The 12,506-nt window shown below is 40.1% G+C and overlaps 3 protein-coding genes across 6 annotated transcripts in view; 2 read left to right on the forward strand and 1 right to left on the reverse strand.

Annotated features, from left to right (window-relative positions):
* asap2a (ArfGAP with SH3 domain, ankyrin repeat and PH domain 2a) overlaps positions 1 to 5,147 on the forward strand; it is a 60,623-nt gene extending 55,476 nt beyond the window's left edge. For 2 of the 4 annotated variants that reach the window (XM_079854404.1, XM_079854405.1), the window contains 6 exons: positions 81 to 227; positions 829 to 949; positions 1,320 to 1,405; positions 1,509 to 1,588; positions 1,748 to 1,861; positions 2,706 to 5,147. In XM_079854404.1, the coding sequence (XP_079710530.1) occupies positions 81 to 227; positions 829 to 949; positions 1,320 to 1,405; positions 1,509 to 1,588; positions 1,748 to 1,861; positions 2,706 to 2,780 (623 nt within the window). In that variant the 3' untranslated portion in view covers positions 2,781 to 5,147. The remainder of the gene's footprint in view (positions 1 to 80; positions 228 to 828; positions 950 to 1,319; positions 1,406 to 1,508; positions 1,589 to 1,747; positions 1,862 to 2,705) is intronic. The other 2 variants (XM_079854406.1, XM_079854407.1) reach the window with 1 other exon arrangement.
* Positions 5,135 to 10,075, reverse strand: itgb1bp1 (integrin beta 1 binding protein 1). Its single transcript, XM_079854412.1, has 7 exons — positions 9,934 to 10,075; positions 8,364 to 8,493; positions 7,908 to 7,986; positions 7,705 to 7,835; positions 6,794 to 6,886; positions 6,411 to 6,560; positions 5,135 to 5,930 (listed from the first exon to the last, which is right to left on the reverse strand). Exons 2-7 carry the CDS (start codon positions 8,433 to 8,435, stop codon positions 5,859 to 5,861), a joined length of 597 nt encoding a protein of 198 aa, XP_079710538.1. The 5' UTR covers positions 8,436 to 8,493; positions 9,934 to 10,075; the 3' UTR covers positions 5,135 to 5,858.
* Positions 10,076 to 10,119: 44 nt separating this feature from the next.
* On the forward strand, positions 10,120 to 12,473 carry iah1 (isoamyl acetate hydrolyzing esterase 1 (putative)). The gene is made up of 6 exons (XM_079854411.1): positions 10,120 to 10,644; positions 10,714 to 10,766; positions 10,850 to 10,992; positions 11,079 to 11,240; positions 11,877 to 11,998; positions 12,073 to 12,473. Exons 1-6 carry the CDS (start codon positions 10,582 to 10,584, stop codon positions 12,244 to 12,246), a joined length of 717 nt encoding a protein of 238 aa, XP_079710537.1. The 5' UTR covers positions 10,120 to 10,581; the 3' UTR covers positions 12,247 to 12,473.
* The last annotated feature ends 33 nt before the right edge of the window (positions 12,474 to 12,506 follow it).

Genomic DNA, 12,506 nt, shown 5'->3' on the forward strand with positions numbered 1-12,506 from the left:
AAAAGAGTGTACAAAAGCGCTGTCCTCTCTTTTCATCTCACATTTAATCTTTTTTTCGTCTTCTCTTCTCCTTCCCACAGTACAGCCGTCTGGTCTTGCTGGAATGGCTCAGGGATCGCCCGGTTGGAAGCCTGGCTCCCTAGATCTGACCGGCAGGCAGAGATCTTCCTCTGACCCCCCCAACATGCACCCCCCAGCGCCCCCCTTACGGGTCACATCCACTTCCCGTGAGTTGGCTGTACATGAATGAGTGGATGAACTTTTGCTGGAGGCAGAGCGCTTCTGTTTCATGTGGTGCTTTGTGTTAAGATTAGATTTGAGTCAGATTGTTCTTTGATTGATCCTGGATCAGCTGGTTGAGATGTCATGGCGGTGTCTAAACGTATGAATATTCATTAGGTTATGCTGTGTTTGTGAGTTGAGTTTGTCTAGTTATGCCTAATTGATGTTCATGAACCAATACCAGGAATCAGGCTTCAAAAATTCTGGTTGTTTTCTGATTTCCAAAAACATTACCGGACATAATTACAGAAATGTAGAATTTTCTAATTATTCCTATAAACTTATCTTACTAACTATTGATAAGCAGTAATTAGGAGTTTATTGAGGTCGTAGTTAATAATTGGACCCTCAACTAAAGTGTGACATTTTTTATATAAAAATACACATCTTTATCCAGAAATCAAGGAAAATCATGGAAATTCACGTTTGGGAACCCTGCTACCAATATTGTCAAACATAAAATATTGAAACGTCTGTGCTTTTCTTTTTAGTAATTGTGAGCTGTTTATGTTTAACATAATTGCATCTATTTGATGGTCTCTGCAGTTCTTGTGCCCAGTGGTGCTCCCCCTCCTATGACTAAAACTGCCAGTATGATGGAGGCCAAGAATATACAACCCAAACCTGGACACGGTCCTCCTGCTCAGAACATCAACCGGGCTACAAGGTCAGAATACTAAATAACCCATGACCACATGCACACACATATGCCCTTTACTCTGACAGTCCTGCCCTATAGGACAACACAGACTCATTATAGCTGCGGTTAGCCGCTAGTCCTTGGGTGGAACTTTCTCCAGTGTTTGGTGAGCGTGTCCTTATCTGGACGCAGAGGTGGAAAATGCCCATAGGGAACTTTCTGATTTACCAGGTCATTAATTCCTATTCAAGTCCTCATTCACGCACACAGTGCCAGAGGACGACACAAGTAGGGCGCTCATCTGAGCATGACCTGAGTCTAAATATCGTTACATTTAGTACTCAATACTACAAGAACTGAACACAATATTCACATCTCTTCTTTTTGTTGGTTGCAGCGCGGACAAAACTGTCAGTAAAAGCACACTGATGCGCTCTGGATCCATCGAGAGACCAGGTAGATGTCAGAGAAACCATGTTAACTGTAAGTTGATTGTTTTAATAAGAGGCTTGTGGCCATTATTATATTGAAAAGGCAATTCTGACAGTGATGCCATTTCCTGTTTTTTTGTTTGTTTGTTAAACAGCTAAAGAAGTTCCCGGAGGCCCCCAAAACACCATTGGACAAACTCTGCCCGCTACCCACATGCCCAGGAAAACCTACCTGGTATGTTTAACCACTAGAGGAAATTCCAGACATGTGAATCAAGTGAATTCATGATGGATACCGCCTAATATGCCATATTTACATAACATATTTACTGTGTATGAGATACTAAGTGACATGTTCTTGTGTTTCCAAACCTGATCGGTGTGTGGCAAGCAGAAGCCGAAGCGCGTGAAGGCCATGTATAACTGTGTGGCTGATAATCCAGACGAGCTGACGTTCTCTGAGGGAGAGGTCATCGTGGTGGATGGTGAGGAGGACCAGGAGTGGTGGGTGAGTATCCTGACTGCTGCACACTAGACTTCACTCACTTTATATAGTAGCAGTGGTATGAGAGAGAGAACCAGAGAGGAAAAGTGAGTTGACTGTATTTCCCTTTCTATTACTGGCTGGTTGTTAATAAGTAAACTCACTGAGGGCCGCGGTCTGGTTCAGGGTCTCTTGCTGGAAAACAAGTAGTCTGTATTCAGCCAATCGCCTGCGTTTCCACTGGCTGTGTTTAGTCATTCATTCTCCACGGAGGCTCATCAATGGTACAGCCAAATCCCCAAATCTCTGTGTTCCTGTGTGACTTCAGTGGTATTTACATATGAATAAATGTGCTTCAGTGGGTTCAAACTGCATTTCCACCTCACTTGTTGTTGTTGTTTTATTACACGTAGCATTGCACATTTTTATTACTCAGATCAACACTAATATAATTTGTGTAATAAAACTCTGTATAGGCCACATTTTGGAAGTGGAAAAAAATGAATCCAGTGTATTAATTATATACCATTATGGTATTTATTACAATTTTGAAATCATTTTCATGTGATTTAACTGTCTAGCTTTAATTTTTATTTGATATATTTTTCTTCATTTTTAATTTTAGTACTTCAATTTTCAATTAAGTTATTTTAAGTTTACATGTTTCATCTAATATTGATCATTTTATTTCAGCCTTATTTATATTAACAAAAATCATTTAAAATATTTTCAGTTAATAATTACAACACTGGTTAAATCAGCTTTATCTGTTGTATTGGTATAATGACACACAAAAAAAGCCTATCTCTCAGCACTGTGTGCAATTTTAGGAACATTTCTAACACGCTTTCTCCTGATTGTTTTGTAGCTGGGCCACATTGAGGGAGAGCCAATGAGAAGAGGAGCGTTTCCTGTCACATTCGTGCAATTCATTATGGACTGAAGGGCCGGAGATCACGGACACTGAGCTGGACTTCTCTGCCTCTGTGTGTCCTCACTAACCATCATCATCATCATCGCTATTCCCTTTGTCATGAGGCTTGTGTCCTCTCTGAGCTTCCACTAATCCCTGCTCTCACCTGGCTTGAGCAGTCACTGGAATATAACAAGCTTCCTGGGCTTTGGATTTTTCTTTAGTTTTTAAGTTTGTGGCCTAGATATGTTGCAGAACGACAGTTTGTTGCAATAAATGCACTTTTGACTTGATTTATCATGACCACAATGCTGAGAAGAATGTCACCAAGATGAAGGTTTTAGTCCGAGATCATTCACATCCTTACTCCTTTTAGACACAATAAATAGCGTAAGGTTTTGAAGTACAGTACACATTATCTGTGAATATAGTCTTATTTGCCCACATTCCATGTCTGGCAAGGAAAGGCAGAAGGATACTCTGAGAATCACTGACTTTTGAGGACTCGGTTGGGAAAGATTGCTTCGTCAATGGTGCTAAGCCAGGAATATGCTACGAGAGCCGTCTGCCCTAGAAGGGGGAGCTCCGATGTCCCCATTTTCACACTACCTGCCCCAGTGCTGAGTGTATAAATAGGCGTTCCACCGCTCACACCTGGGAAATATCTGAAGTGCACTGTGGATGAGAGAGATGGAGAAACAGACAGACGTAAGAGCGCTTTTGTTCTGGGTAAGGGACTGGGAACAGGAAGACTGAATGAAAGAAATCTTGACTCTGTACCTTCTGGGAGTTTTGAACGCTGTGACAGTCTTCGTGAACATTCGGTGGCCTCCAGGGAGAGGAAAGGAGCCAGTGAAGAGCATCAAGAAGGTTTATTTCTGTATAGATATTTATAATTCTGAGCTGTCCTTCTGTGGTCTTGATTTAGATGCTCTTATTGATTTTAATGATCTTTTGCAGACCTTCCTTCAGTGTGTAGGCAGTTTGCCTTGAGAGGCCTGTGGAACGCTGTCATTTCTCAACTGGCTCGTTCTTTCTTGAAAAATTCAGTTTCAAACTGTGCAAAAGAACAAGTACTGCAGAATGCGTAGAGTGCTTTTTCAAAATGGGGACTGTTAATGTTAGGCACTATGAAAGTGGTCCATAAGATTAATTTGCTATATTCAAAGTCTTCAGAAGCCCTATTGTAACTGTGAGAGGAACAGACCAATATTCAAAGGGAAATTCTGTCATTATTTACTCATCCTCACGTCGTTCCAAACCTGTGTAACTTACTTTCTTCTGTGGAACACAAAAGAAGATATTTTGAAGAACATGGAAATTTCTCAACAAAAAAAAAGTCATACAGGTTTGGTTTGGAAAGACATTGTTATTCGCTAAAAATCAAACCTGCCTCGACGTGAAAAACTTCCAACTTGACGCGTGCCATATTTGAAACAAACACAACTTTAATTTGTCTGTTGTAGTCAACATATGGGTTCAGTGTACTTGGAATGCAGTGCATGTGTCTCATGGACCACATTTACAATTTTCCTTGTCTTTTTTTTTAAGTTTGACAGGTTTGTTACGGAAAAAGCACTCTTGACATTCTTCAAATTTTTCCTGGCTAGATAGAAAGTCATACAGGTTTAAAATGGCATGAAGGTGAGCAAATGATGACAGTATTTTCATTTTTGGGTGAAGCTCTTATCTTCCTTCAGTGTGTAGAACATGAACACAACATACACTGAATAGTTTTGAGAGCACTAAAACCTTGTCATTTTTAACAGATTCCAAGGTGTCAGTTTGAGATATGAATTATATGTGTTTCCACCAACCAGGATGTGCCCTGAATCTCCCAGCTGTGGTTGGCCAGATGGGTGTTCCCTGTACCAGTAATAACTCAGCAATTGTATTCCAGGGGAAATTAAAATCCCCCATGTCATATTTCCCTCACAACACTTCTCTTAATCCTTTCTAAAGCTTTGAAATGCTCATCCATCAGTAATTGTGTGCAGGAGCGTTTTTAATGTCATGAGTGTTTGATGTGGTTGCAGAGCAACTTAATAGAGTCTGTTATGTAACTTTTAATTACAGTCACGTTAGTCTTGATTGAGCTCGGACCAGAGTGACCTGTAACTCGGGCAGTGACGGGATGTAATTATCCTGCGTTCAGCTCAATGTATACGGATGGCACCTGGCCGGCTGTGATTGTAAATAAATGTAGACTTTGCTTTGTGCATATTTAATTGTAAACAGAGAGCTAAACTGATAATGACTGGCGTTTTGTTAGATAAGACTGTTACAGTACACTTTTAACTAAGATGAAAACAACCTCTATTCATCCGTTTACCATAAACGTCATTGTTGCTAATATATAAATATATGCATATATGTACAAATAAATGGGAAAACTGGAATAAATAAAAAAACATGAATTCATTTCTTGTTCATGTGTTGCATTATTCAGGTAGATTAAGTGAAACTGCCAGATAAAAGGACAATAACCTCCTAATGGGTTAATAAAGAGGTCCATAACTCAATAGGTTAAAGAGCACTGCCATCTATTGGAGATGAGGAAAAAAACACGAGAAGAAACTCCACATTGCATTCGCATTGATTTATTGTACCGTATTAACTGATCCGATCCCACTTGGACCAGGACACTGGAGGACGACAGAAGACGGGCATGTTCAGAAGTGCAGGATACAGGGCGCAGGGGGTTTGGGTTTTACAGCATCTTTGTGTTCCACTGACATTAATGTACCACGCTTAACACAAATCCCACTAGAGCCCAAGAAATCACGGATTCACTGGCCCATAGTGGGAAATGTGCTCTGAGGTTGTTGTATATTTACATTAAATAAGATTAAATTAGGTTACAAAAATAGACGCAGCCCGAACATGGACTTTTGGGTTGGGGTTGTTAGGAGGAGAGGATGCTGGGTAAGACTAATGAATATGGTGTAAACGTGGTTGAGAAGACCGAACAGCTGTACTAACATTAATCAAAGTGAGACAAATTCCAGCATATCTGTTTAAAAAGGGCACCTTCCACAAACAGACTGACTTCCTCCTCCTGCTGAAGGAACCAGTGAGGGTGGAAGAACAGAGCGTTCCCAGCACTCCTCAGGACTTCTCTGAGGCCAGAGCACAGTCGAAAGAGGTGGACAGGACTTTACAGATGGCCTGGGCTTGTTCCTGCAGAGCACAAAAATGTTGTGTTAAAGCTACAGAATATAGAAGACTTTTCAATGTACACTACCACATTGAACACTTTGCAGACTCTGATCTGGCTGTGCACGTTCATGAGTTTTGGAGGAGGTATGGCTTTGGAGACGCTCTGAAGGGTGCTTTTTTTTTCTTTTCTTTTTAAACTAGCTTGTTATTGCTAGACTCCCCGAAACTGTCTACCCAAGCTTTGAGCAGCATAACTGTTTTCAACATTGATAAGAAATGTTTCTTGAGCACCAAATCAGCATATTAAATGATTTCTGAATGAGTAATGATGCAGAAAATTCAGCTTTGCATCACAGGAATGAATTTTAAATAGAGTAGCTTTTTGTTCTAGATTATGGTTCCTTCAATTTAAAGATTGCAAATAATGAAATACTAAATATTTCTGCTACATTATCAGATCTTTATATGCTCTCAGAAACACTTCCTGTATTCAGGTCTTACCGCATTACTGCACTGATACACCCAGATGCTGCAGTCATGTTGCTTGGCATCAGTGGTCTTCAGTGCGAGCAGGTTCTTTCCAGCACCCAGACCATCATCATAGCAAAGCATACGCACAATCAGGTAGAGCGGGTGACGGTGAAGCACATCCTGAGAAAAGAGAGAATCAGTAACAAATCAGATACCCAGCCATGCCATTACACTGAAATCCTGTATTTCATAGTGGTGTAGATAGAGGTTCGGTTTCAAGACATGCAGTTCCACATTATTTTTTGTGAACATTAAATTCAAGCTTCTCTCAACACGCTCCTTTATTTCGTGTAAAAAGAAAAAGAGCCAAATCTCTCATATTAACAGTTAAAAATGACATTGAGTCAACTCACACACTGGTCTAATGAGGCCACTTTAACTCCATACTTGGACACTCCCAGAATCATTTCCTCATCTCCAGGCACAAACGGCAGTTTTCCGTCTTGCTTTAAAGTGAATACATGAGATTAGGTTTTTAAACAGCTTAAGACAAAAAAAAAAAAAAAAAAAAGCTTTTTATTTAAAAAAAAAATCCAGTTCACTAGATTAGAGGTCTGAGAAGATATCTGAGAAACACTGTTGAAAGTGGATCAGACCGAGCGTCGCAGTAGGGGGCGTGGCCACTCATGATGGGGGAGGAGAGAGAGAGTGAGCAAGAGGGAGATTTGAGTGTAAAAATAGAGATTGCAAAAGAGAAAAGGTCAGAGGAATATCACTGGAAATAGAAGGCTTTTGATCAGGCAAGAGTTTTAGGACCTGCGGTAATATTGGAAAAGCTTTCCAGCACAGGAGAGACCTAAGGCCTGAAAATTGACGCCAATGATGCATTTTTTCAGCACCATACGTAGAATGGAGTAACATTGGTTTTCACAGAACCAAGATATGCTGTTGTAATGTAAACTACAGTAACAGAACAGTTTTGAGTGTCATTGTTTGTCTGAAGCTGGTGTGCTGCTGCTGACTGTCAACATACTCTTGCTTGCATACACTTCACATAGTCTTGTGTACTGTACTCATTTTTTGTTCTTCCTTGTCGTTCGTTCGTCATCTTTGCTTTAATTTTCGTGAAGTATTATTTTGCCTGGTTTCAGCTGGAATAAACAGACCTCCACTCTTGCATTGAGTGTTTGTGCATTTTGGGGGTGGAGCAATGAAGGGAGGGGCTGTGTTTGTTTGGGCTGATTTCAAATATCAACAGTGTTCCTCAGAAATCGCTCACTGCACCTTTAAGGGGGTTACACCTTCCCCTTCTGTAGATCCTTACCTGAGCTGCATCGATGAAGTTGATCAGGTCTAGAGGCTCCTGGAGGGTTTTGCTCATCTTAAACTGCAGCTTCTCAATGGCTCCCACATACTTCACTCTGAACTCAGCACACGTGTCAGACACAGCGTTACCTGAAGGGTCAACAAGGTCAGGAACTCTTACGGAGTCAAAAATATACAAGCATGCGTTTCTAAAAGACTAACCTGAGCTCTTGGTGGAGTCTGTATCAAGACTGGCGACTGTGCTTGACCTAGACAGGCCTCCCAAACTGGAATCTACTGACTGAAAAAAGGGAAATTACAATTTATAATGAACTTTGTGGAATACAGAACTCAGCTGACAGAATTACTGAATCCCAATTCACTCTTTTGTAAATTATTAGGTCCCAAATCATTGCATATTGTACTTTTTTATTAAGGATTTTTGTATTATGAATCCATGCATGCCTTATGAGCTAATACTGGCCAAGACCTCTTTCACTCAACTCTCTGTTATGAAGCTGCCATTTTATTATATTGCAGTACAGGCATACTGGCTCAATTCATAGTTAAAAAAAGTATGTAATTTAGCATAACTAATGCAGTATGTGCTTTCTATACCTAGCAGAAATGTGCAAATGGAGATTCAGTCAACTCCTTGATTACTTCTGGTGAACTGACCTTGCTTTTAGTGCTGACCTCACTGCTCTGGGAGCTGCTGCTGCTGTGGCGCTTCTTGACCTTTCGAAACATCCTTCACCATGACGCCAGTGCTGCAGTTCTCCAGCTTACCAGCAGATGGCAGCAGAGTCTGAGGAGATTTATCAGCTTTAGCACCATTTAAAGGTAGACTATGCAGTTTTATTTTTTCAAAATTTTAAATAATGGGTAAAAACATCATAAATCCTTGTTCCAAAATGTGAGAGGAGAGTCTGCTGGCAAAAGAGAACAAGACAGAGCTCGTGGTAAAACGAGAATCAACATTGGCCTGGCTTTTCGGAGATGGCGAGAACTGAGGGATTTGAAACGTTGTAAAAGCAACGCGGAGATGCTGTTTTTATTACTCAACAGGTGAGTAAGGTATTTTATTAAACAAGATAAATTGCCATATGTAGCTCTCTAACAGAGTTCAAGCATTGTAAAGCATTATCTATTGTGGAGGGTCATTTCATTATGGTTGTTGTAGCGCTGTGCTGCTATTTTCAATGAAGTGTATAACTACAGTAACGTCTTCCGCTAGTTAGCCTGAGACTCTTTCAATCTAAACTGGTTATCTCTCTTAAACCTAGTAGTAAATAATTGATGAGTAGTGGGATAATCTCTCTCTCTTTCTCTATGAGGAAGAATCATAGAATCAAGAATCATCTGCACAAGCACAACCAAAACAATGTCCTTCCACAAAATGCATGTAGTGTTGTTACATAAAACAAAATTACATAGTGTACCTTTAAATTAATCAAAATCACACCCGTAGTTGTTTTCTGTAAAGCTGGTCCAAATGACTCTAACACTGAAGATAGCGTGCAATATATAGCCAATATAATATTTTAGAGACTATAATTAGAATTAAACAGAGAATTAAAGATAAACCACAAAACATTTTAATGACTTTTCAGGCCTTGAAATCAAAATAAAAAAATTTGATAAAAATAATTATCGTAATTTTATAACATGATACTGTAATTATACAATTATTAATGTGTTGGAAAGTTTGATTCATTCCAATGAATCAGTTCAAAAATGTCCATTTAAATTAATCGTTTTATGACACTCAAGACTGACTTCGAACCAAATAACTATGAGTCAAGAGTGTAAATTAAGTGCCGTCTCAACGTAATGAACAATTAAAAAGGTTCCTTACGTAGTATTTCTGTTCAGGTACACTTATTACGCTACATATCAAGCACGGACAAACATGTTCTCGGGGTTCGAGATGAGCCCACGCCCCTATAAAACAATGGTGCCAAACTTTGGGTAACTTTCTAGTAATCTACAGAGAGGCGCTCGGCTCGCGCACTAGCTCGTGGTGTGTGATTACTAATAGACACGAGCTCTCCGCGAGCACAATGTTAATGAAAACCCCTTGGAAAATAACAGAAACCCGTTGCTAGGATAAACATTCAGCGGCACCCCTGACCCACGTCTAACTTGATTAATGCAAACGCAAAGGGCTGTTATTTGGTCGTTTATTGGCATTTATATAAATAACTATGGATAATATGAACTTGGTAAACAAGCACACTGGGCATACCTCTATTTTGAGATCAATATGCAGCAGTGTAGGGCTGTAATAATTATTAATATGGTTCATCAAAGCGGCGGTCGGTAGCGCTCTCTCTCTCTCTCTCTCTGCTTTGGCGAGACGTGCGTTGACACTTCACTTCCTGTATGGCTCCACCCTACACCTCTTAAAGGGGACGCACGCTAGTAGGTGGCTAAGTTTGGAATGGATATCAACTTACTTCTACTTACTAAAAATACTGCACACACTAATATTTTTAAGTGGCAAGTGGCTAATGAATTAAGAATGGACAGAACATCAGCTTACTAACTATAAGCTGTATTAATTAATTCATAAATTCGTAGGTGGCTACGTTTAGAATAACACATTAGTATTAAGTTATGTAGGCTATTTACTTATTAAACAGTAAGCAGTTGTTCTGAAGATAGCTATCGGCTCGCGTGTCTTTGAAAGCAGTCACGCGCATCTATCTACTGTGACACAGTTCAGACAGAGCCGTTGAGTTCAGTGAACGAGAAATGATTCAGTACGTGGAAGAAAATGATTCAAAGATTTGAACTCCGAATCATTTACGAACGAAGCACCGCTAATGCTTTGCTGCTTCTTCTTCCTCGCTGTCTGATGTGAATTGTAAAGTCGTCAGGTGTTGCTGTCACAATGTCGACTCTGAAGAAAGTTGTATGGCCCCAAATCATTCTCTTCGGCGACTCAATAACACAGGTAACATTTTGAGTCACTGTGCCATTTGAGTTTCAATACTTACTGTAACATGCATTGTTTTTGTTTCAGTTTGCCTTTCAAGCGAACGGATGGGGATGTGAAATCTCTCATAAACTCGAGAGGTAGAGAGTTCATGACAGCACACGGATATCATTGTATTCACACCGCCGCAGCGGATGATTTTATCATTTCTTTGATTTATTAGAAAATGCGACGTGGTAAACAGGGGCTTGTCGGGGTACAACACAAGGTGGGCTAAGATTGTGCTTCCTCGCATTGTGCCCATTTCTGATGCTCCCATTGCGGCTGTGACTGTTTTCTTTGGCGCTAATGATTGTGCTTTGGAAGGTAAGACTATGTCACGTGTGTTGTGCATCATTGCTAAAACAACAGCGGCGGTGATTTAGGAGACTCACAATAGTGTTTGTTTACAGACAAGAACCCCGCGCAGCACGTGCATCTCCAGGAGTTCTCCGAGAATTTGAAGGACATTGTCAGATATCTGGTGTCTATAGGAGTGTCCAGTGATAAGATCATCTTCATCACACCACCACCACTTCAAGAATCCGCATGGGAGAAAGAGTGCTTGCTAAAAGGTGACACACCTCCTGACTTTAGGTCGTGTTCAATACTTGTGTACTGCATGCTGGACACTAGTGCTTTGCAGTAAATTCAGTGCTTAGTGTAAATTGAGTGTTTTGCATTGTGGGATACAGTGTACTGTTGTGCACTTGACAAATGTAGACAGTGAAGTATAATTATTCTACAAAAACTTAAGCAAAAATCATTAATAAAGAACGTGCACCAGGTGTTTTAGCTGTAAATGGAATCATATATTCTATTGTAATTGTACAACATCTGTCAAATCTTGTACATGCAACTTTTCTAGTTTTATTGTAAATGGTGAAAAAGGTAATTTCATTAATTTCAACAAGTTTACCATGCATCCTCCTAATTTTCATACCGACATTTTTAGCATCTGTTTCTTGAATTATGCAACTGGACACCAGTTTTACTCGAATCTTGTACAGTATTAAAAATGCAAAATATCCAGATCACTTAATTGAACATGCAAAACATATGAAACGTGTATCGATTCGCTGCATATTGCTTTGTCGTCTCTCTTTCTATTTAAAAAAAACATTTGGCCGTATAGACTGTGCAGCAAGCAGTAATCTAGTATTTAATTACAAAGTGTCTCTCACACACACATTGAATATGATTTTCATCAGGTTCAGCTTTGAATCGGTTGAACTCTGTGGCTGGTCAGTATGCACAGGCCTGCGTTCAGGCTGCAGGACAGTCTGGTGTGGATGTTCTGGATCTCTGGACACTCATGCAAAAAGATGGACAGGTAATGCACATGCTGGCGTAAATGAACATTGAAATGAAAATAACGAATATAAACAAATGCGTTTTCCCCCTCAGGATTTCTCAGTGTATCTTTCGGATGGACTGCATCTTTCTGATAAAGGAAACCAGTTTGTGGCAGAGCATTTATGGACACTTCTTGAGAGGCGAGTGGTTGACTTGCCCTTCATTCTGCCTTACTGGGGGGATGTGGACCCAAAATGCCCTGAGAGCAGCCTACTGTGTGATTAAAACTCAGGTCACATGATGCACAGCGGATGAAACAGCATTCAGTTCCTGTGGTTTAAATTAGAACATTTTTGGATACACTAATCATAAATGGTGGAAGGAGCAGCCGCCAGCCCTATTTGCAAACAAGGAGTATTTTGAGTTACTCAAGCAAGTTAAATGACAAATGTCACAGATTATGTTTGATATTCTGGCAAAAAAAAATTGTATTAAAGTATTGGTGAGGCCAACTGATTTACTGGCGTTTAAACACACACACACAC

Source organism: Squalius cephalus (assembly GCF_949319135.1).
Source record: "Squalius cephalus genome assembly, chromosome: 20".
NCBI lineage: Eukaryota > Metazoa > Chordata > Actinopteri > Cypriniformes > Leuciscidae > Squalius > Squalius cephalus.